This window comes from Kwoniella newhampshirensis, chromosome 7, assembly GCF_039105145.1.
Source record: "Kwoniella newhampshirensis strain CBS 13917 chromosome 7, whole genome shotgun sequence".
NCBI classification, from domain to species: Eukaryota; Fungi; Basidiomycota; class Tremellomycetes; order Tremellales; family Cryptococcaceae; genus Kwoniella; species Kwoniella newhampshirensis.
Window position 1 is genome coordinate 952993 of NC_089961.1, and position 21352 is coordinate 974344.

General features: G+C 50.9%; 8 protein-coding genes across 8 annotated transcripts; 4 read left to right on the forward strand and 4 right to left on the reverse strand.

The window, feature by feature from the left end:
• Nucleotides 1–82: 82 nt before the first annotated feature.
• Nucleotides 83–2146, reverse strand: IAR55_004063 (uncharacterized protein; the record flags this gene model as incomplete). The annotated part of the gene is made up of 9 exons (XM_066947166.1): nt 83–170; nt 274–338; nt 409–517; nt 608–1153; nt 1250–1355; nt 1420–1544; nt 1593–1697; nt 1778–1896; nt 1994–2146. 9 exons carry the CDS (start codon nt 2144–2146, stop codon nt 83–85), a joined length of 1416 nt encoding a protein of 471 aa, XP_066802545.1.
• A 1052-nt stretch (nt 2147–3198) lies between these two features.
• On the forward strand, nt 3199–4967 carry IAR55_004064 (uncharacterized protein; the record flags this gene model as incomplete). The annotated part of the gene is made up of 4 exons (XM_066947167.1): nt 3199–3432; nt 3514–3627; nt 3694–4182; nt 4239–4967. The coding sequence occupies 4 exons, from the start codon at nt 3199–3201 to the stop codon at nt 4965–4967; spliced, it is 1566 nt and encodes a 521-aa protein (XP_066802546.1).
• A 606-nt stretch (nt 4968–5573) lies between these two features.
• Nucleotides 5574–6915, reverse strand: IAR55_004065 (uncharacterized protein; the record flags this gene model as incomplete). Its single annotated transcript, XM_066947168.1, has 5 exons — nt 5574–5682; nt 5872–6114; nt 6269–6368; nt 6494–6599; nt 6751–6915. 5 exons carry the CDS (start codon nt 6913–6915, stop codon nt 5574–5576), a joined length of 723 nt encoding a protein of 240 aa, XP_066802547.1.
• Nucleotides 6916–7202: 287 nt separating this feature from the next.
• On the forward strand, nt 7203–8500 carry IAR55_004066 (peptidyl-tRNA hydrolase; the record flags this gene model as incomplete). Its single annotated transcript, XM_066947169.1, has 6 exons — nt 7203–7230; nt 7356–7765; nt 7877–7902; nt 8045–8146; nt 8281–8331; nt 8449–8500. 6 exons carry the CDS (start codon nt 7203–7205, stop codon nt 8498–8500), a joined length of 669 nt encoding a protein of 222 aa, XP_066802548.1.
• A 347-nt stretch (nt 8501–8847) lies between these two features.
• Nucleotides 8848–11891, reverse strand: IAR55_004067 (uncharacterized protein; the record flags this gene model as incomplete). Its single annotated transcript, XM_066947170.1, has 2 exons — nt 8848–11656; nt 11755–11891. The coding sequence occupies 2 exons, from the start codon at nt 11889–11891 to the stop codon at nt 8848–8850; spliced, it is 2946 nt and encodes a 981-aa protein (XP_066802549.1).
• Nucleotides 11892–12720: 829 nt separating this feature from the next.
• Nucleotides 12721–14000, forward strand: IAR55_004068 (uncharacterized protein; the record flags this gene model as incomplete). Its single annotated transcript, XM_066947171.1, has 5 exons — nt 12721–12791; nt 12857–12949; nt 13252–13330; nt 13392–13517; nt 13581–14000. The coding sequence occupies 5 exons, from the start codon at nt 12721–12723 to the stop codon at nt 13998–14000; spliced, it is 789 nt and encodes a 262-aa protein (XP_066802550.1).
• A 352-nt stretch (nt 14001–14352) lies between these two features.
• On the forward strand, nt 14353–17851 carry IAR55_004069 (uncharacterized protein; the record flags this gene model as incomplete). The annotated part of the gene is made up of 10 exons (XM_066947172.1): nt 14353–14384; nt 14457–14517; nt 14642–14835; nt 14957–15124; nt 15177–15632; nt 15723–15881; nt 15936–16655; nt 16712–16778; nt 16845–17223; nt 17322–17851. 10 exons carry the CDS (start codon nt 14353–14355, stop codon nt 17849–17851), a joined length of 2766 nt encoding a protein of 921 aa, XP_066802551.1.
• A 204-nt stretch (nt 17852–18055) lies between these two features.
• IAR55_004070 (uncharacterized protein) lies at nt 18056–19850 on the reverse strand (the record flags this gene model as incomplete). Its single annotated transcript, XM_066947173.1, has 5 exons — nt 18056–18422; nt 18586–19099; nt 19217–19526; nt 19594–19647; nt 19716–19850. The coding sequence occupies 5 exons, from the start codon at nt 19848–19850 to the stop codon at nt 18056–18058; spliced, it is 1380 nt and encodes a 459-aa protein (XP_066802552.1).
• Nucleotides 19851–21352: the final 1502 nt, after the last annotated feature.

The following is a 21352-nucleotide window of genomic DNA, read 5'->3' on the forward strand; positions in this document are numbered from 1 at the left end:
ATTCAGCGTAGTGACTGCTGCTATCACAATCTAGCAACAGCTACACTGAACCTCTTGTACATTCACACATCCTCGCAAATCATCATTGAGCGCACCCCGGACACGTGTGTAGCGTGTCATGGATATACAGATCGCAATCTGCGCAAAAATCGTTCTTGCACTTGGCACATCTGGGAAGGTCGCCCGGTCAGCGAAGAGTCACTAAGGAGACGAATGGTCTGACTAGGTGCTGAACATCGTGGAGGCGTAGTGACCCGAAGAACAACGACTCACCTATACCGACCAGTTGGACTGACTCCGTCTTCTACTTGAGCGACACCGGCGTCGACCGTCGACAACTGTACAGGCGAGAAAATACAAGTCATTTCGTCGTCTCTCGCTCACTCCTTGCGAAATACTCATGCGCACATCTGGGAATTCAATGTCACATCCAAAGCACGTTTCGCTACCGTCCGCACTCATTGCGTCTTCGACCATTAAAACGTCATAGTTGGCTACTGGGAAGAGGAACCAGAAACTATAATGATAGTTTGTTATCAGCACCAGCTCAAGTCTCGAGGATCACCCAGGAAATACGGCTTGTCCTCAATCGATGCGATTCACCTACCTTCTCGCTAGATGGGGACTGCTGACCACCATTAAACCACAGACTTCACAATCCGTCGGCACGTCACACAGTTTACTTCCGCATCTCGGACACAGGTATCCTCCCTTTTTCAACAGTCCATGACAAGCGCACAGCGTCTCACCGCCGAGTGGTAATCTGATCGGGAAGCCCATGACCATCAAATCCCCCGCTAGGGCCTTCGCGCCTCCCATCGCTCCACCTTTCCCTCCAGCTGCAAGCGCAGATCTCACACTCATCGTCGTTGGCGCCGCAGCAGACACCGTCGTAGCCGGCGGAGGTATCGTCTCCCAAAGTAGATCTTTCAGGTGATCTTGTTCCAACGCTACTCCGAATTTTCCACCTGTTCTTTCCGAAATCTGACGACAGATTTTGATTTCACCGGCCAATGCTACGATGTTCGTCCGGATATGGGAGTTGACGAGATCGTTAAGGACTGTGTGAATAGTGACAGAACCGTCGGGATCGGCAGTGGAGATGGCGGAGAAAATAATGAGGACTTCGAGGGAGGAGGTGGATGGGAGATGGCTGCAGATGGTTATTAGCGTGATATTTCTATTTCCCAGGCGTGCGAGTCGAGTTGATTGAACGATAAGATTACACCAGGGAGTAGGTGCAACTCACCTCATACCTCCTTTGGCCATAACCAGTCCATTTTGCAGTGACGGTTCTCCGGAAGGCTCCAGCCGTCGTTTGTCGGATAACACGCTCAGAATCTCTTGTGGGTTGCCTATATGAGCACGTCAGACATGATTCTTGGCAGTGGTCAGCTGTCATGTCAAGTGTTCACCCACCACCCATAGGCACAAGCACTTCAGACAATCGATCTCTTAAGATAATAATGCCGATCTGTCCCAAAGGATTCTGATCGAACCATTCCACCACGTAGCTCCGTAGATAACCAAGGATGACTTCGAATCTTTTCTTATGGTCAGCTCGTCGCCTCTGATGATCAGGTGAGGCTCACCTTGTCGGTCTGTAATCTTTGTCATTCATGGACTCGGAGAGATCAAGGATCAGGAACAGATGTCGAATGATTGATCGTCGTAAAGGTGTTTCAGACATCAACGCTCTGGACAGACCAAAGGACTTGATCAGCTTGAGACTCATGCCGTGACACACTGCTTCGGTTCGTAGTCACACATTACACACCTCTTCCGTCTGCCTCTTGCCAACAGACTCTCCACAGCGGACTCTAATGATCCACTCTCGTCCTCCTGAACAACATCCCAACTGGCTTTGTACTCGGCCTCCCAGGCTTGTCGACCGGGCTGCATGTGCAGTTCCCATGCATCTGATCAGCATCGGGATCCGTCGCTTCCTTTTCCTGGAGCTACGGATATAGCAATGAGGGATTGTTGAACTCACGTCTTTGCCCTTGCCATTAGGCTTACTAGCGGTTCCGTTTCTCGCGGCTCCTCTGCCGCCTCGTGACGAAGGACCTGGACGATCGTCATCCAAGATGTCATCGTCTTCTTCGTCATCGGAGCCGCCAGGAGCGTAGTTCAGATCTACAGGCATCGTCGATGTGGAGGTGTGCCAGATTGGGTGGAAGGGCTGGCAGTGCTGTGAATTTGAACGTGGGCGCTCTGAGTTTGAGACGATGCAGATTCCGACAACAGAGGGAGCCTTCAGGATCCAAGTGTTGTCTTGATGTCTCTATGATGCGGAAACAACAAGGGGAAAAGAATAGTGGTCAAGGATGATGTGTGGTGGTGATGATGGTGGTGGTGGTGGTGCCATGTGTGGTTTTTATATGACCCCGTTCAAAGTGTCAGATGCCAACCAAAATTCATCTCGCAGAACCCCATTTCTTATCTCCTCCCTTCCATCTCTCCTCCGTCTTCCATCACACAAACCCACATCTCCTCACCTCTTGTCCGTCATCAAAATCATCACCCAGGCGGTGGTGTCTCTGTGTGTATCCTCTCTTCTCTCAACAGAAGCATCTCTCTCCCTTCGAATCTCAAAATAACCGGGGTGACAAGCTGTGAGTCCTCCCCCCAACCCCTCTCTTCCATGCCCGAAATTGCCCTTGATCCCGTTACGCTTGTTCCCTACAAACCACTTCTGTCTCGTCCAACGCTGTGCACGTTTGAACCTTTCCTTCGTAGCGAGAAAAAACAAACTACATCCTCTCAAAAGCCAGAGCTGATCATGCTTGGTCTTGCATAGCTCCTCGACCTCGACGTTCTTCAGCTTTCAGCAAAAGGCAGGTCCATTACAATCTATCTCAAAATGCAATGCAACGATTATCGTAAATGGTGAAATCCGCATCTCATGTGAGTTTCTTCCAGTCGTAGTCCCACATCGCTCCTTCCTTTTCCTTTCCCTTCCGCCATGGCCATGTATCGTCAAGATCTCTTCAGCGTGTAAGAACAAACATGTCTGACTCATGTCTCGGAATAGTTATCTGGCAGGTCTGACTACCTAGCCTAAAACCACCTTTTCCCCCTATCCCCTATCCCATCTTTCCTCCTCTACCAAGCGACATCTTCCACCAGAATCTTCGGCCTCTCCACACTCCAAAGCACAGCGCCGGTGATCTCGCTCTCGTATACATGACATCGACCATGTCATCTACTTCGTCCGAACCCCATCTCAAAGATCGTAAACGCTCAGCTCATTGGACCGATTCCGACACCGAAACGCTCGTCAACCTCTTGCTCCGTTACAAGGACACCGGACGCACGGCGGATAACGGTTTCAAGCCTGAGATTTGGAGAGAGGCGTCTGGGTTGTTGGAGAGTAGTACGTATATGGGTGGACCAAAGACTCCGGACGCTTGTAAAAGTCGGTGGCAGAGGGTGAGTCAATCTGCCGGAACGATACCAGCAATTCGTTTCGATCTGCACGCCAAGGCTGACCTGTTGGTTGACGCCGCACAGTTACAAAGAGATTATAAGGCTGCGAAGGATATGGAAGCGATGCCCGGTTTCACATGGGACAGAAACACTCACAGACTATCAGCTACTCCAGCGGCATGGGAAAACGCGGAAAAGGTGAGGCACTCTGCAAAATCTCTACCTGTTGTACGACTTGGAGCTAATTACAACGCACTTTCGCAGCAACTCGACTCTTACAAGTATCGTAAGATCCATTTGCCTTGCTTCGACTCCCTAGCAGTTCTGTGTGCATTGGAGGGATCCAGATCTCGTGCAAGACATTCAAAAGGTCGGACCTCTCTCGCTTCGGTGTCCGACACAAGCAGTCTTCTCAATCTCAGTGTCAGCAGTGCTGGTCCAGGCAGTCAACAGGTCAACGGTGTGCACCCGCATGTGCATCCCCACTCTCACAATATGGGCAATGGACATGGACAAGGTCATAACGGACACGCTCACACTCATGGGATGACCAATGGGAATGGTAACGGTCATGGACATGTGCCACACGGACAACACGATCCGAACGTCTCTGTAAATGCCAATGCCAACGCGAATGCACTTGCCCAGCTCCAGGGCCAACTGCAACAGGATCATGGAGTATTCAACTGGGGAGAAGGAGGAGATGAAGATGGCGAAGGGGAATTCGATTCGTCTTTCACTCTTCCCGATGGGGTGAGCGTGGCGGTCGTCTTACAAAGCGTGGACCACTTGCTGACGATCTGACTTAGGCCTTCAACATCGGCCAAAAGCGACCCATGCCTTTCGACCCTTCCTTATTATCTGGTCCGTCGACATCTCACTCGCAACCGATACAAATACCTTCAAATAGTCCTCCAAAAAAACCGCGATCCTCCAATTCCCTGTCCGGTCGACCGCCGTCCATGACACACTTGTCTTCCACCCATCCTCACCAGCATCATCAACATCATCAATCGCAACAACAACAAAATCAGCAACCTAACCAAGTGCCCTTCCATTACACCTTACCGCCCGTCTCTGCACAGCCCCATCATCCCCATCAACACAATCAGGGAGGTCATGCACCTCGGTCTCCTGACTTTGCTACTTCTACTCCGAATACAAACACCAATCCGAACAACGGCAACAATGGCAGTGGCCTGCTGGATCCTCACATCCTGCAAACTCCACCTGGCATGCTGAAACCGTTCACTCCGACTTCCACACCAGGTACGGGTTCAGCACCGGGCAATCTCGTTCTACCACTTCAAGCCCTCAGCGCGGAAGTATCCCAGGCGGGATTATCAGAAGCTCAACGACGGACCGAAGCGATACTGCAATTACAGTCGAAAGAGCTGGATATGAGGGATGAGGATCTGGTCGAGGTCATGGCGGAATTTGAAAGCAGTGTCGCAGCGGCGGATACGTATCTGGCGATCAGAAAAGAAGGGTTGAGAAAGATGTGGCTGGCAAGTGTGGTGAAGAGACGGAAGCGGTAGTAGAGTCTGGTGTAGATCTGGTCAAGGGGTGGATGAGGGGGTGCGCCGATCAATCGTGCTGTAAGAATGTGCGGGCGAAGGCGGCAGGTCAAAGAATGCCAGTGGATTTTGTCTCATTGACGTAGTCGGCAAATCCCAAACTCAAGCAGCTGTCGGGTTCGTCCCTTGTTTTGGTGGTTTTCTCTCAAGGTTTTAGCATTGTTTCTTTTGCGTTTCTTTGGTCAGGGGTAGATAGCGTGTGATGTTGGGCGGTTTAGAAGTTGGTATGTCTTAGTGGAATATTGTTGAAGAGTATGGAGAGTATGGCGAAAGGAAGGAAGGAAATACAAATGACGGGGGCATTTGTCAAGAAAATGACACGAAGAGGACGATTCGAGACGAGATGAGAAATGACATAGTGCACGAAAAAAGGGTTTCCTCTCTTCGATCGAACGAATATTGAAAGATGCCAATTATGATGCATGGTGACTATTGCACATCGAGTAATCTACTCCAGTCCCAGTCGAGTATTGAACGTCATCATTGAGCTTCCTTCTATGTAGTAGCATCGACGGTATGACCATAATCTTCAGACGATTGACGTCCCTGGTCCCCCATCGCCTACGTTTATGACGAGCCGTTTGGCTCGGTCTTCTCACCCAGCAGTGAGGCAATGTCTTCGCATACCATCAAGATTGCGTCGCGAGGTTCGATCTTGGAATAGTAGTCTTTTGCGCTGTGGAGGAAAATCCACTAGAATCAGCTCATGTCTTCTATCTTTGCGCAACATCGTCAAGTCAAAGATCTCATGCGCTTGGCAAGCACATCTCCGAGCTCTTTCTTTCGCTTTCCGAATTCCCTCTCTCGACACGACTTTCCCAGACCGCTGGAACTTCTGATTGCCATTCTGAAAGGAATCACTCACATCCCACTCTCCTTGAACCCCAACTTCTCATAGAACCTCTTCGCTTCCTCATTTCCAACTTGGACATGCGCGAGCGCCCGATTGACCTTCACACGAGGTGGGGCAACGGTGAGTGATGCGCGGGTGTTGATCTTTCCGTCGGAGGGGATGGGGGGTGGAGGCGTGGTCGGATGTAAGGCTGCTCTGAGCGAGGCGAGGAGGAGAGATGAGCCTAATGAGAGGGATCGGTATGGGGCGAGAATGCTACAGTTGCGCATACGATTGCCAGTAAGCGCTCGTTCGTACGGAGAGCGTCGCATGAGGAGGTAGAGAGAAATAGTAACAGGAACCCGTGAAGAGGCTATCGTGTGACGCATTTTTGGGGTGAGGAAAAATAGTGTACGAGGGAAGCACCTACGCAAGGGTCAGGATCACAAGAGTTGGAGGGTCCTTTGCGCCCTTTGATAGGTTCTCAAATCGACAGCAGATTGCCCCGACAGGGATATCAGCGTAGTAGACTATGAGGAAGACGATATTCTGTCAGTCTAAGCGATAACCCAATTGATAGCCATAAAGGGGGGTCACCCTTCTTCTAGCATTAAATTGAGAGAAAGCTTTGGGTACAGATAAGAGCAGAACTTACTGAGCTTATTGACGTCGTCGAGAGTAGGATCCAGGACGTCCTTGTAGAACTTGTCCGAATAGACGATTGGGATGACCACAGAATTCAGTTTCCGCAGTGTCCCAGACTGATCGTAGCCACCTCACATCAGCTTTTCCCATTGCTTCTTCCACTTCCACGAGCCACTACTCGTACAAGTATGGACATGGTGAAGCCAAGCTGAATGCTGAATGACGGGGACGAGCAGTTAATGAGATCAGGCAAAGATCAGCACTCACGTTGTGCACTGTCAGACTGGTCAGAGTGACCTTGACATTCGGTTTCACCTCCTTCTTCCCCTTTGTCCCATCACCTGCGAGATTGATGGACGTGTGTTCGCCCCGAAGCTGGGAGAGATCGAGAGGGGAAGAGACTGTCCCGGTCGTACTGTAAGTGACTGTCATCGTATCTGTAGCCCAAGGAGGAAGAGTCCATCAAAAGTAGGAAGACAGAAGTTTGGTGGTCGGGTGCACAAAAGATGATGAGGAAAATAAGGAAATGATGTTGTCGAGAGGGAGAGACTAAGTTAATGCATGGAAGTCATTAGTGAACCAAGGAGAGAACAAAAACGGTGACATCATCATTTTATTCCTGTCAAAAGAAGATCGCTCTGAATGGTTCGTCTCTCTCCATGTTCAGTCAGCGCTCGACTTGGATAAAGCTTCCTGGATTCAATCTGATCAAAATCAAAATGAGCGGTCTCAACATCAGGATGGACGGTGAGTGCAGATCTACCTCTGAAGCCGCTGTCCAGCCCGCTCGATTGGAAGAGAGCATGCCAGAAATCACACAGCGTGACCACACGAGTTTCTCGCTGATGTCTTCATTCTCAATCTGATCCTAGGCTTCGTGTCCCCGCTCCTTCTCTCCATCCTAGCCTTCGCCGCGGGCTATCAGGCCCATTCTCTCCTGTCCACGCGATCCATCTCCATCTCCTCAACATCGTCATCGTCATCATCTCCATCCTCCTCGTCTCCGAACTCAATATCATCGCCACGAAAGTCCAAATCATCCAGCAGCTCAACATCTAATGGACGAGGAGGAGCTTCAGCGTCCGACACCGAATCCGATTCTGAAGATTCCGCAACGGCCTTATCGTCCGATCTGAGCGGGCTGAAATTCAGCAATGGGGAAGAGATCAAGTTGGTCTTGGTGGTGAATGATGAGCTGAAGATGACCAAGGGGAAGATCGCGGCGCAGGCGGGACATGCGACGTTGGCTTGTGCTCTGACATTGAAAGAGGCGAATCCGAGGGTGAGTGAAGGCCGAGCCACAGTCTGGAATGAAGCTTTCATTTCGACACCATGCTAGCTCATTGAGGGATGGTGGAATCAGAGCTCATCTCAACGTTGGCTCGTTTGACAGCTTTTCAGAGCATGGCAAAATCAAGGGTAAGCCAGCATTGCACACCTCGTTTCACACCGTCTACAGCAAGCTCAGTCCCTCCTACCCTTTTCCTGGTTCCTGGCGGTTTTGAAGATGACAATCCTGACGGTCGCTGACATGGACGCCCTTGACGCCCTGTCCGCACAGCCAACCCAAGATCGCACTTCGATGCGCCAACACGGAAGAACTGGACACTCTCGCAGCCCAAGCTTTGAGTCTCAATATCTGTGCTAGGACAATCCGAGATGCGTAAGTCGGATATCTTTCACTCGTCCATTCATCCGGCAAACGCAAAACACAAGTGATCGCGAAATGTCATCGATCGAAAAGACCACCCATGAAGTCTTCAATTGTTGACCGCTCATGCTGATACATCCGTACAGTGGTAGAACGCAAGTCGCTCCAGGTTCCAAGACGATTGTCGGGATAGGACCGTGAGTCCATTCGTTCTCTTCCGTTCTTATCACGGAAAAAAACGAGGACCGCGATCATGGGAACAGCAAGGCGTGATGACGAAGTATGGGCACTGACCTTGGTCTCGTCACCTTCAGCGGCCCTGCGAGGTTGATCAATACCGTAACGGGCAAGCTCAAGCTTCTATAGAATGGACGAAACGTCGGAGTAATGGATGGGAACAGTACCAGGCTCGATCTTATGCATATTGGTTGCATTAGATCACGATCTAAGCTCTTTCTTGAGGCTCATCGTCATAGAAGTTGCAATTACGACACGGTACTTGCGATACATGAAGCCCAACTTGCCCTAAAGAAAAGAACAACCTGTTTCTCGTCCATCTGACCTAGTCTCTATGCTACAGAAGAAGTCAAGGGCCGTACAACAAGTAGGACGTTGACAACATACTACTGACGAAACGAGAACGGACATCGCGGTGCTGACCTATTGATCACGGCATTTGCCCAATTGTACCCCACACGTCTCACCGAAACTGATCATATCACCTCCGCTTCTCCTCCCTCCTCGCGTGTAGACCCAACGGGTGTACTCCCATGCCCGCTCTCCTCGGCTTCTTCCTCGATCGTTGATAACGGATCACCGAATCCTGTCGGAGCTGAAAGTGCTTCTAACCATGCTTCTTGCCACCTCGTATGGGCTTCGGCATCCTCCGTTTCGATATTCCGCGTCGATGATTCTGATACTTCTTCTGATTCCTTCACTTCGACAGACTCGACTTCCAACTCCATTTGACTGGTGAAAGTCTCTCCTGGCGTCTGAAGGTGTGGCGAAGGAACGTCATGAGCGGAAAAAGTCGGAGGCGAAGATGTACCCAGCACGGATGAAGTATGAAATCCGGCAGACGATGGTGGAGAAGGTGATTCAGCCATCGATGTCGTGACAGCACTTTCTGGAGAAGGATGAGGTGAAGGTGTACCAAGAGTGGTCGTAGGACTTCCATCCTCTGAAGTGAGTGGGGAAGGCGTATCAAACCCCGATACTGGTCTCGCAGTCTCTCCGTACGACTTTGCACCAGGTATAAGGTAGTCAAGTGGGATGGGAAAGACTGAGCGTCTTCGCGTCGACATGGGTACGGATCCAGGAACTTGATATTCGAGTGCGGGCTTGGTACCGTATTGCCATTCCGGGGGTACGCGACGAGACGCCGATTGAGAAAGAGTTCTTGCTGTCGAAGTGCTGGGTCCAGTGAGGGTTGAAGATACTGCTTGTGTTTCCCTCGCCATTGGTATAGATCCAGGCGAGCTATCAGAGATTGATTGCCGTTTATCTCGCGTCCGTGATGCTGAAACTGACCTTGCCATGGAAGTGCTCGGGGCAGCTGAGGTCTTCAAGTCTACATTTCCCCTCCTTGACATTACTGGCGATTCCGAAGGTTGATCGCTCGACGTCCTTTCAACACTCCCCTTTCCTTCCTCTACGTCTTCGGCTACTGATGCTAATTTTGATCCTGTTGACCAACCAATGATCGTGCTAGTAGGTATAGGGGGAGAGGTCTCCGATTCTTCCAAAATCGAGTCTAGAGAGCCTGATTGTTGAGCGTCTCGCTGAGTTAAAGCGCTTGGGTGACCTCGACTTGTGATCGGAGGTACAAAGGAATGGCGACCAGCTGCGCCACCCGCAGGAAAGCCAGATACTGGACGTGAGCCGCGGATCTTCCCCTCAGCCGTTCCACTTTCCCAATGCGTGATCGGAGGAGGTTCCCTACTTGATCGGTGTAAAATCCCTGAAGAAATGGGAAGCGGTATTTTGTCATTGGACCTTGACATTGCTTGCTGTGATTGAGTCTCCTCTGGGGAAGACTGGTCTGAAAGGCTTCCGATGAATCTCTCGAGCCTTGAGGGTGCCGCTCCTGTTCTCCATATAGGTATCGACCGTAGAGGGGGTGTGTAAGAGGTACCGTGACTGATCCTGCCTTGCCTCTCGGCCTGATTCTCAGACTGTAGTAGGTATCCGGCTTGACCGAACGTCGGAAGAGAGGTGAGGTCTGCCACTTCGGATCTCTGAAACCGTATTTCGAACTCCAAAGCAATCTCTTCAGCTATACCCTCCAGTGCTTGCAATTCTTCCTCGTCAATTGGAGTCGCTGGATCGACTTGAGCGAAGTGTTGCTCTATCTCTTCCTTCACTTCCTCCGCTACTGGCCGTGGTCTTTCTGCTTGTTGGAATTCTACCCATTGTTGTGCGCCTCTGTTCTGGCTCCAATACTCGGTGGTCTTGATTTCCTTGTCTTTGGCCACTGGTACAATTTCAAAGATCTGAGAGATCTCAGTATGGGATATCGAGTGCGTTGGTTGTACAGATGACGGCCAGTGAGCGTATGGGCCCATTATCATCCTGCGTGAAGCGGAAGGAACCGCGGTGGTTATGGACAGTCCCAGAGGTTTGTCGTCTCTATCAGACAATGTTGCGTGTACCGGTGTATGCTGGCTGCCGGGAAGATGTCGATGTGTAGAACGGGCACGAAAAGTTGCACTCGGCGTAGGAGTCTTGCCCTCCCGAAGTTTCTTCTCGTCAATCGTGACCAAGATCCTGGTCTTACTGGAAGAAAGACTTGGTTCGGAAGCGACGGATTGCCGTCCTTGCAACGGTGGTGATGAAGGCTGAGACTTTGTGAGCTTGTCGGCGAATGCCATTCGAGGTCTAAGGAATGATGGCGATCGTTCCGGGTGAGCTTGATCAGTAAACTTGATGGAAGCTGGATGCATGGCTCTTTGTCCAGCTTTGTTTCGGCGATTGCGATTCTTCCTCCAATCAATCTCAATGGAGTTTCTCTTCGGTTTGGTTTCGGTATTGATCCCCTGTATGGAAATGCGAGATCGCCTCTCTTCCAAGACTTTTCGCAGGTCTGCTCTAGCCATTTCCGGATACGCAATAGATCCCACAGTGGTTGATGCCTCGGGGGGAGAGGTTCGAAGTTGAAGGAACTGTCCTTGACGAGGATGCGCCTTTCCCTGCGGAAGGTTTCTGTAGGGTGATATGTGAGGTGGCAGACGAGTGGGCGGAGGATAAGTGACAAGTGTTTTTGTCTGACGTGGACTTGGAGTTTCAAGAATAGAGGTTAGAGGTGTGGGAGGAGGAGACCATGATTGGATAGAAGAGATCGATGGAGCTTCGGTGGCTGCTATGCCGGACGATATCGTCTCTGATCTTGTGGTTGACGGTTCGCCGGATCGATCTTTACGTCGGAAATTGAGATGGGGAGCGACTGTGGATTCGGGAGTGGGCGGACTCGGGGTTCGAGACTCTGGAAGATGCGGAGCTTCAGCTGAAGGACTCTGACTAGGTCTACAGATGATGACATCAGCTGCCAGAACCTGGTGGCAAATCGAGAAGCAAGAGGGAGTTGGGCCAAGAAGCTGACAGGACAAGACGTGTCAACTCACCCTCTCCATTTCCCCTTTTGTCTCCAGGTGAATCGCAGTCCCTCTCCCCCCTTCTCTTCGACTCGGTCTTGCTCAGTATCTTGTCCCCCTCCCGAACCTTTTCCACTACCACTGCCAAAGCTGCCCAACGAGCCCATGGCCACAGGCGGCTCGCCACCCGGCAGCACCAATCGTGGGCAGATTGGGACGTTGCGAAGCTGGCAGTAGGTGGTTCACCCTGACTGCGAGGTGAAAGGATGATTGGTCGCCGGCTGAATGCACCGGATGTACAAGGACGTCGATGTGGTCCGACTGGGTATGTGTGGTGCGTGTTCGTGGGAAAGAGACCTGGACGGTGGCCTAGAAAGAGATAATTATGAAGTCGTGATGTGATTACATGATGATACTGTGACGACTTGTGCATGAGAAACGGAGATGGGAGAGGGCGGCCATAAGGACATGTCCCGATGAACAGTGAACAGTGAACAGTGAACAGTGAACATTCGAGTGACCCAATGTCACACAGCCAGAAAATCAGTCGCCAGAGGGGAAAGCTAACGGGATCATTTTCGCTCAAGCGCACGGATCATCTTCGAAACCCCTATGTGGAAATCCACTGCTCCTTCCAGATGGTCTCCCCTGGGCTGTTGCCTCTCTGAGTGGACTCATTGTGTTGCTTGTGTGTCAGACCTCTCGAAGCTCGTTTGAGCTGACCAAGAGGGGTGCTTGACAACGAGGCTTGGAAGTGAAAACAGTGTGCATGCCACAAGTTAACTACTGATCCGGGAAGGGAGATATGGTGGTGTACAAGTGCCACAATGCCACTTGAATGGGCGCAAATGAAAGAATCGAAACTGTCCACGGTCGTCATTTCTATTGCAGCAATCCAACAATCACTCTTCGTTCTCCTCTGCCCCTTTCTTTCCCTTTTGCTCGTCGTCAACTTGTCCCTCTCTTCGTCACTGGAGAGAATTTGATCGTCTCAACATGGCCTCCCTTCTCTCGTCCGTCTGGCCAATCCTCTCTTCCTACCGACCAAACGCAGCGAGGGATCGTCAGTACGTTCGTCTTCCTCTCCCTGTCGTTTACTCGTTGTACTTGGCTGATGATGATCCGCCTGCAGAGCACGTCCATTACGATTTGGAGCATTTGAAGCGCTGTATATTCCTCCTGGATATGCTGTGAAGAGACCCTCCAACGACAGGGATGCACAACGGTAGGTCTCGTGTTTCCTATTTTCGTCCTTCTATTGCCATGACATGACACGAACGTATGATACCGTTCATTCGCAACTATGTCTGTCATCATCAACTCTCTCTTCACCAGCCCGTTCCTCTCCTCGATAAGATGCTATTTAATTAGACTCTGACCGATCACTTTTGGTCGGTGGAGACACAATCAGTCTTTAAGATTACCCTGATCTCTCATTCCCACTCTTGCACTGTCCACACTATGATGTGATCTGCGACGAAACAGTATGAGAAGCATGCTGACGACTCTGTTGCTCGATATGCGTAGGTTGTACAATCACATTCGAACGGTAGCATACTGGCTTGACGCTTCGCCCTTGTTGGCAGACTTGGGTTTACCCTTCCGAGTGGGTTGAATCAGCTGCCAGCTTCTTTGAGCATTGAAAAGCTGACATCGATATCTCGCAGGCTGGTCTCGACGATATCATCTCTCTTGTACCCATCTACGGTGATATCTTATCCGGTATATTACAATTGTATCAAGTATGGTTATGCTTCATCTTCGGAGTACCCAACAATGTCCTGGGATACATGGTGAGTGCGACCCCTTGAGACGTGTCCAGATGTCAATGAGAATAACACTTCACGTTGCAACAGTTTATGAACGTCATCATTGACGTCGTCGTCGGCTTTGTGCCCCTCATCGGAGACTTCATCGACAATCTGTTCAAGTCCAATCTTCGGAACCTTGCCCTACTCGAGGAATGGCTACTCACTTCTCCCATCGCCACGGAAAAGTACCACATCCTTCTCATGCCTGAAGGTGGAACAGACTTCATCCCTCGCCCGAAACATAGTCGTTTCTCGACTAGTTGGTTCGGAGGTGGAAGCGGCAAGACGGCAGAAGACGAGGAGAGGGAAAGGGAGAGGACGACAGGGAAGGTCAGAGCGACACGAAGGATGGAAAGGGATGAGGGAGATAAGGTCCCTGCTGCTGCTGCTGCTCCTGGGACTAGTACGGGTACTCGAAGCAGGACGAGAAGAGGTGGAGATCCGGTGATGGATCCTCTTGATTGAGTGAGGTATTTGTACATACACATGATTCTGTAGCGATAGTCGGATTCTCCAATGGTGAACAAAACAATATGATATACATGCATGACCGTCATAGTTCGGCTTGGCTCAGCCCACCTCTGCTCTTCAACATGAAATACGAAGAGCACACTTGAGGTGCAGATGATATGCCGAATACGACGTGTTTGGGAACAAAGGCTGTAGGCAGCGCTGATTCGGCCCGAAGATAACCACTCCGTGATCGACTTCTGTTCCGATAACAAAAGTCTGAAAACGAGCAGATTCAACGTTTGTCAACTTGATGATTTTTACACTTCTCAATAGAGGGCTCGTCTGTTCTGCTTTCACATCAAAGATGGAGACGCATAGTCGTACAAGATCATCTGCGTGAGTCTCGTGTATACAGTTGATGAAAGAGAGGTGGTTCCGCTGACGGTACGACTGATTGTCGTCCGATAGATCTGAAGACGATGGTGGGCCGCCGTCTAAGATCCGTAGAGTCACTCGAGCGTGTCTACAAGTGAGTCACTCTCCGTAATGTCACCAACGTGATCAGCTTACACTGTTCAACTGCGAAATAACCATCACGTTGTTCACGTCCCGGCCAAATACCGAGCTCTGACACACTTGTCTTTGATCCGCAGTGTCGCTCGCGAAAACAACGATGTCTCCCATTCCCTCGTTCCCACCATGACACTCAATTATTGAATCAAGCACCTTGTCAGAGATGTCGTCAGCTGAACACGACTTGCTCGTTCGAGACGGATCGGCCGGCGGGGCTGGAAGAGAATCCAACGCCGTCAAAGATGGCGACGATGGTGGTTGAGTTGCAACGGAGGTAAGTTTGGCACGCTCTTCTCTCGGGACTTGCGGGCCAGCCAGACCCAGTCAGCGCAACCGGCTTTCAAGAATCAAGAAGAGCTCTCATTGTGTATACTAAAACTACAATTCCGGCTCAGGGTGAACGCGCAAGAAGAACGGATCGTTGAGCTGGAGAGGATCACTCGGGCCAGTCTTGAGAAAAGTGCGGAAGAGGTTGACGGTGCGGAGGAGGATGTAGGGAATGGCGTCAATGTCGCAGATGATGTCGATGTCTTTCCTGATCAAGCAGAAACCCTTCCTATCGAGTGAGTATTTTTTTCTTTCGATATCATTACTTTCAATCCTAATCGCCCGCAGTGCTTCCGCTACCGCTTTCAATTCCTACGAACAACCAGATTTCACCACCTCTCCCCATGCTGCCCACCAACCATCGGTCCGTCCCACATCGAACACGACGCCACTGTATGCGCCGCCCACTTCCGTCTCACCATCAGCGCATACGCATCCAGACTTCACCATGTCCACTCTGGAGATAGGTCCACCAATAGCGACTCTCCGCTCATTAGGGGCGTTGTCGACTGACCAGCCGGAATCAACTCCCCCTGGGAACGAGGGGAGATCTGATTATCGATCAAGTCTTCGTCGTCAAGACGCGAATCCCGACCATCGCCATCATCATACTCACCGTCGGCAGCCCAGTGCAAGTGGATGCGATCGTGATGCCCGCGCTACCGCCCAGGGTCCAGTCTCGGTCCTGGACCCAATAGCCCGAGGCGTCATGTCAGTGCGTGATGCGACAACAGCCATCGACACGTGAGTATTGTGAACACCACAACTCTCATCCATGTCACTCAGTGAAAAGGACGATTACAGTGACAGATGGCTGACATCACCACCCAATAGCTTCTTTAAGCATTGTCACTCCTTTGGGCCGGTCCTGGATGAAAAGCTGAAACGGAAAGGTGTTGATATGAGGTTCGAGAGTCCAACGCTATTTCTGGCCATCTGCACGATTGGAGCGAGATTTTGGGAGTACGGCGCATCCAAGTATAAGTCTGGCAGGTGAGTAGTAGTCCCTCCGACTACTACGTCTCACACCTGACCTTCACATGACAGCTCAGCGCCCGACCGGGACCGCATCCGCCCACGAGGTCTTCACCCGAGTTTCCTTGAACTCACCACGCTCCTTGACATATCCGTGTCTCAATTGCTCTTGCGGCCAACACCGTCTGATGTGACGCTGGACTCAATCCGCGCATTGTTACTTTATGCGCAATGGATGCCCGTGAATCGAGACAATCAACCACAACACTTCTTGTCTGTCGAGAAACCAACCGCGCGAAGTCGATACAACGATATTTCCGCTTGGGCCGTTCTTGGTCTCGCTGCTCGGTACGCACTTTTCCTAGGTCTCGATCGGCTGGCAGTCGTCCCATTCCAATCGGCAAACTCTACTCCATTCGGCTTGGATCACAGACAGGGTGATGGACAACCGATTACGATTACTGAATCCGACATGTCCAGACTACGCGTTTGGCACAATCTCATCACCTGCGATTGTAATCTCATGCTGACCTCGGGGCTCCCTGCATCTCTCGACCCTGGGCCAGCCGTAGCGATCGGCAAAGTCTTTGCGAGTCACGAATCCGCTCAACAACCGGGAGATCTGCGAGTAACAGCCCTCGTGGAACTGGTTGGAATCGCCCACAGGGCAATTGAGAGCAATACGAGAGTGGCAAGAGGAGCGACGGGAACAGGATCTGGCCCTGGTGTCGGAAGGGTGCTCGAGGCCAGTTGTTTACGGAAAGCGAATTTTGAGCTGGATGAATGGGAGGCGTGAGTCAAATCATGGCCTCAATCAAGTTCGTCACTGACGACGGGTCTACCTTCAGATCGTGGCTGGGTAGGCTCAAAGACACCGCGTATCAGTATAATGCCTTACCTTTCACGTCTGTGCGGGTAGGTCTCAATCATCCGTACCAGTCCTGATTGCACAAGTCCTCTGACAAAATTTACACGTTTCAGTGGTATCGTCTTTCCCTCAACTCCGCCGCCCTTGGACCGCTCCTCTCCCCAGTATCCGCAACTCAGTCAGCCCACCATACACAACAACGCAACCATCTCTCTTCTCTACAGTCTCTCGAAGTATCCCTCACCGCTGCGTCTCAAATCCTCTTCGCCCACTGCAAGCAAGCATCAGCGTACATCTGGTCATTGGATTCTCAGAATCCTTCCTCATTCCCTCCGACGGACCCCATAGGGTCGGCCTCGACTAGAGACGAAGGTTTCGCGGTTGATGAAGAAGCCGTGGAGAGATTGAGTTACGCAGTGGACTATACTTGGATCTCGTTGACCTTTGCGGTCACATTCCTGATCCTCTGTTACGTGAGGGGTACCGTCGATGGTCAGTGCCAATCTTATGCTTTCATCTCGGGTGGACAGTCAAGGCTAGATAGAGGGAGAAAGTAATAACCGATGTTGATGCTTTCACTGTGTCTGTAGATGACCTGGGCATCTCGATCCTGTCGACCACTTACTCCAACAATACCCGTCACCAAACACATTTCGCTCATCCCGCCCGACCCACGTCCATCCTAGCTCGTCTCGTGTGTCTGGCGCAGGATATCTTCGATCGACTTTGCAGGACATCCACAGTTCACCCTGCAAGAGATTTTCAGCCTATCGTGAACAACGCCGCCGCTTTGGTCCTAGCTTCTTCGCCTCCTGCCGAGATTGCGAACGGTGTACCAGCAAGGAACACCGATTGGAGGAATGTGGATCATCCACTCAACGAAGCCACGATCAGTGGTGTTTTCGGCAATAGTACAGGTGTGGCTCCGAACGGACAGACGATGGCTGGATCTACGATGGGAGATGGACAAGGCAGTAGTTTGGGAGAAGGCGACCCGGATGGATTGCAGGGGTTATTCGATTTGATGAGCAGTTCAGGTATGGATTGGCCTGGATATCTGTTTGGTGGCGTGACGGGCGGAGGGACTGATATGGGTAGTTGGGATGCGAGTTTGGGTTAAGAGGCGGAGGACGATGGTTGGTGTAACGTGCTTTCCGGATGTGTGCAGCCATTTTTCCGGTAGGAGAATGCACATATCTGAAGGACGGCATACAGCACGCTTAATGAATGGATTTATATGTCGTTTTGTCCTGTACCTTGCTGCATGCCTGATCCGCAGGATATCCAACGTCAGACCTATCCGTCTTTATATTCTGAGCTACGCTTATCTCTCCTTTTTATCAAACCACTCCATCAACTCCGTCAAACCCATATCATGCCTATACAATTCCCTTCCCCACTCTTCCCACTCGGCCTCAGACTCAAACCCCATCCTTTTCCTCCCAAAACACTCCCTCAACCCATCCATCAAAACCCGATTCGGTTCTTCACCCACCATATCATTGAGGAACTGGAACTTTTTCCCCTTCCTGACACATTTGGCGAGATCGGGTCGGTCGAGTCGGACGTATTCTGATATCAGCATTTCTTCGAGGTTGGAGAGAGCGGTCGTGCCTTTTTGGTAGTATTCGGCGGCGGAAGAGAATGCGCATGGGGCGGCGAAAGCTTCCGCTTTGGAGGTTGTGTAGACCCTACGATAGTGAGGAAGTGGAACGCGTAGTGAGAGAGTGTGGAGTGATACAAGAATGGGCAGTCAGTCAGATTGTGCACGGTTGAAGGAATAACCAAAAGGGTTCTTCATTGACGCTGTACCGGTGATTATCTTGATGGGCAATACGAGTCGACCTCACTCACCATTCCCAATCGATCACACCTGTAATCCCACCCTGCTCATTAATCATGATATGATCACCTTTGTCATCCGCATGTTTCAAGTAAAACCCCTCTCCCTCACCGTCATCCCACTCTTGATAGCGCTCCACCATATCCTTGATTTCGAGGTGAGCGAGATAACCCAATACCGCTTTCTGCTGGAACAATCTCTCTTCTCTGATCTCCTGCAAGGTATACTCTATCATGGTGAGATATCTCTCTTTGTTAGACCCGAACGGACCCAAGAACCAAGGTTCAAAATCGAGACATATCGTCCTACTGCATAGCGGACCAATGATCGGTTGACCATCTGGGTGAGATGGACATGGATATAGACTGCCGATAGCCGAGAAGGTGAGTTTGGACAAGGCGATCTGAAAGAGAGCATAGTCTTGGATCAAACGAGGGAGCTGAGATGGTCGGTCGTGCTCTGTCAAGGGTGCAGTGGCGGGGGAACCGGGCACGAAATCGAGAAAGTAGTAATCGAGATTAGGATCTGGGATAACGCTCTCGGGTCAGCCCGAGATCGTGTTCAGCATCAGTATCAGGATATTTGTTACAGTAACTGAACTTGAGGAACAACATATGGATGTAAAGGCTTGACTTCACTCACCAGAAGTCAAAGGGAGATACACATTAGGCACCTTGAGTCCGTTCTCCCTCATCGCTCTCATACTCGCCACTTCACTAGCCACCAACATCTTCCTCATGGCAGGCGGAGGCTCGTCGAACCGCTTTTGTCGGACTCTCGCAATCCATCGCACCCCATCGTCAAATGTGACAGGAAGGATAACGTTCATACCACCCCCAATGTAGTCTCTTGTGGAGGTGGGGACAACGATGGTACCCGTGTGTCCGGGTCGCAGTGCGTCGGCCTGAGCGGAGAGATTGGCGGAGTTGAGCAAGCCTGTGAGGTGTTCAAGCTACCCCACATCGAGAAATCGAAGTGATCAACTCCCGTGTCTGAGCTGTTCGACTCCTCTGACTCACCTGTCTGGCATCGGCGCTGGCAGTGATACCGGGGTAATGATCATATTCGGGATCCTGAGCGGAGACAAGGAAACGTCAATATACAGGTTCCCGTTGGGCAGAGCCACACAACATGGACTGACATGTTCTTCCGGGTTCTCATGGAAAGATGAGTCATTGTGGATCGTGCAGAAGTGCTGGCAACAGGTTAGACAAGAACCGACTCTAGGAGTGGATCGATTGGTGCAACCTGGTATCGAACAGGGCCAAGTGAGCATGGTAAGAAAATGTGGGGTTGCGGGGGAGGTGTGAGTGGCTTGCAAGGAAACGACGGTGACGAAGAGAGATATGAGGATGATAGAAACGCGAGAGAACGGAGAGAACAAGAAAGACGGAAAGAAAGGAAATCAAAGCAAAGAAGAAAGAAGGAGGAAACAAAAGGTGATGACATTCAAGCGACATCATATGACGGCCCGTGCGCTGAATCGATGCACTGATCCGAATTATCCGCTCGATCGCTTGCTCCTTTGCTCGGCCAAGCGTCTTTCGGGATATGACCCGGGTTAGCTTCGATCGAGGCGTGCATGTTTTTCTTCTCACAACGACCAGAGTCCGGTGCTTCTTCAAGTGGTGCCATTGTGCGTGAAAGATTCTCACTGACACGCTCACAGGCTGTGTGTGCTTCTCAAGACCAATCGCAGAGTAAGCTTGACCCAACACTAGGCCAGGAAGGGAGATATTGCTCGATCCTGGCAGAAAGAAGCGCCTCGTTGGGGCACACAAAGGTCAGACGACTTTGTTGTTTGACCGGAGACGGCACTTCGGGCTGGCCGAACATGCGTTAGAAGCACAATGAGGAGCACGGAGCTTGGGCAAAAATCTGTCGTCTCACAGATCTATAAAGCGGCAGCCAAATATGGTACAAGGTCGCCACTCGCCATAATCAAATCAGCAGGTCTTCAGATTGTTCAGCAATCAGTAGCCCAGCATTCAAGTTTGACCCAATTTGATCACTCACAACAACAGCTATCACCACACAATGTTAGTACTTCTTTGCTGTCGTGATTCAGTCAGTTCCCAGATAAAGTGCTCACCTTAAGAGTCAGGTGCCCGAAGAAAGTTTTCGTCATAGTTCCCGCCATTGGCGCTAACCAGCGGAATGCTGGCACTTACGGTCCCCCCGTTTTGGGGAGCGGGTAGGTGAATGAACGATTCTTCCCTCGGCTTCCAGCCTCTGCATTCCTGGGTCCTCTTCCACTTCCTTCAGTCCTGCAACGTTGTTTCTTCAGCCAAATGCAGCTCATGGGGGACATTGGCTGATCTTGCATGTTTCTTGCAGTACTTGCCGGGCGAAAGGCTGTAGCAGGAAAGTCCAGACAGGCAAGAAGTTTTGCGCCCAGCGCGAGTTTCAGTTAAATATTGACGGTTTCGAACAGACGGTGGCAAGAAATTCTGATGCACCCGTCAGCAGCGTTACCAGTATCTCACTGTCAGCTGCAGGATTGGAACTACGATTGGTGTTCTTTATGAGTGGTACGTGATGCAAGAGCCTATGCATGTACATTGTATGAACTGCGTGGTATCTTACCGTACCACGTTTAGACGTGCATCACGTGATCGTAGTCACTTCCTTCGTTCTTGGTTCTGGGTGTTTGTCTGGTAACGTATTCATATTGATCAATTCACTTGTATAAACGACTCATCGATTGCATTCCTCCAATGTGCTAGACTCACACTTTGACAGGACCATGTGACGTTGTGGGCCAGAAGTTGTTCTTGA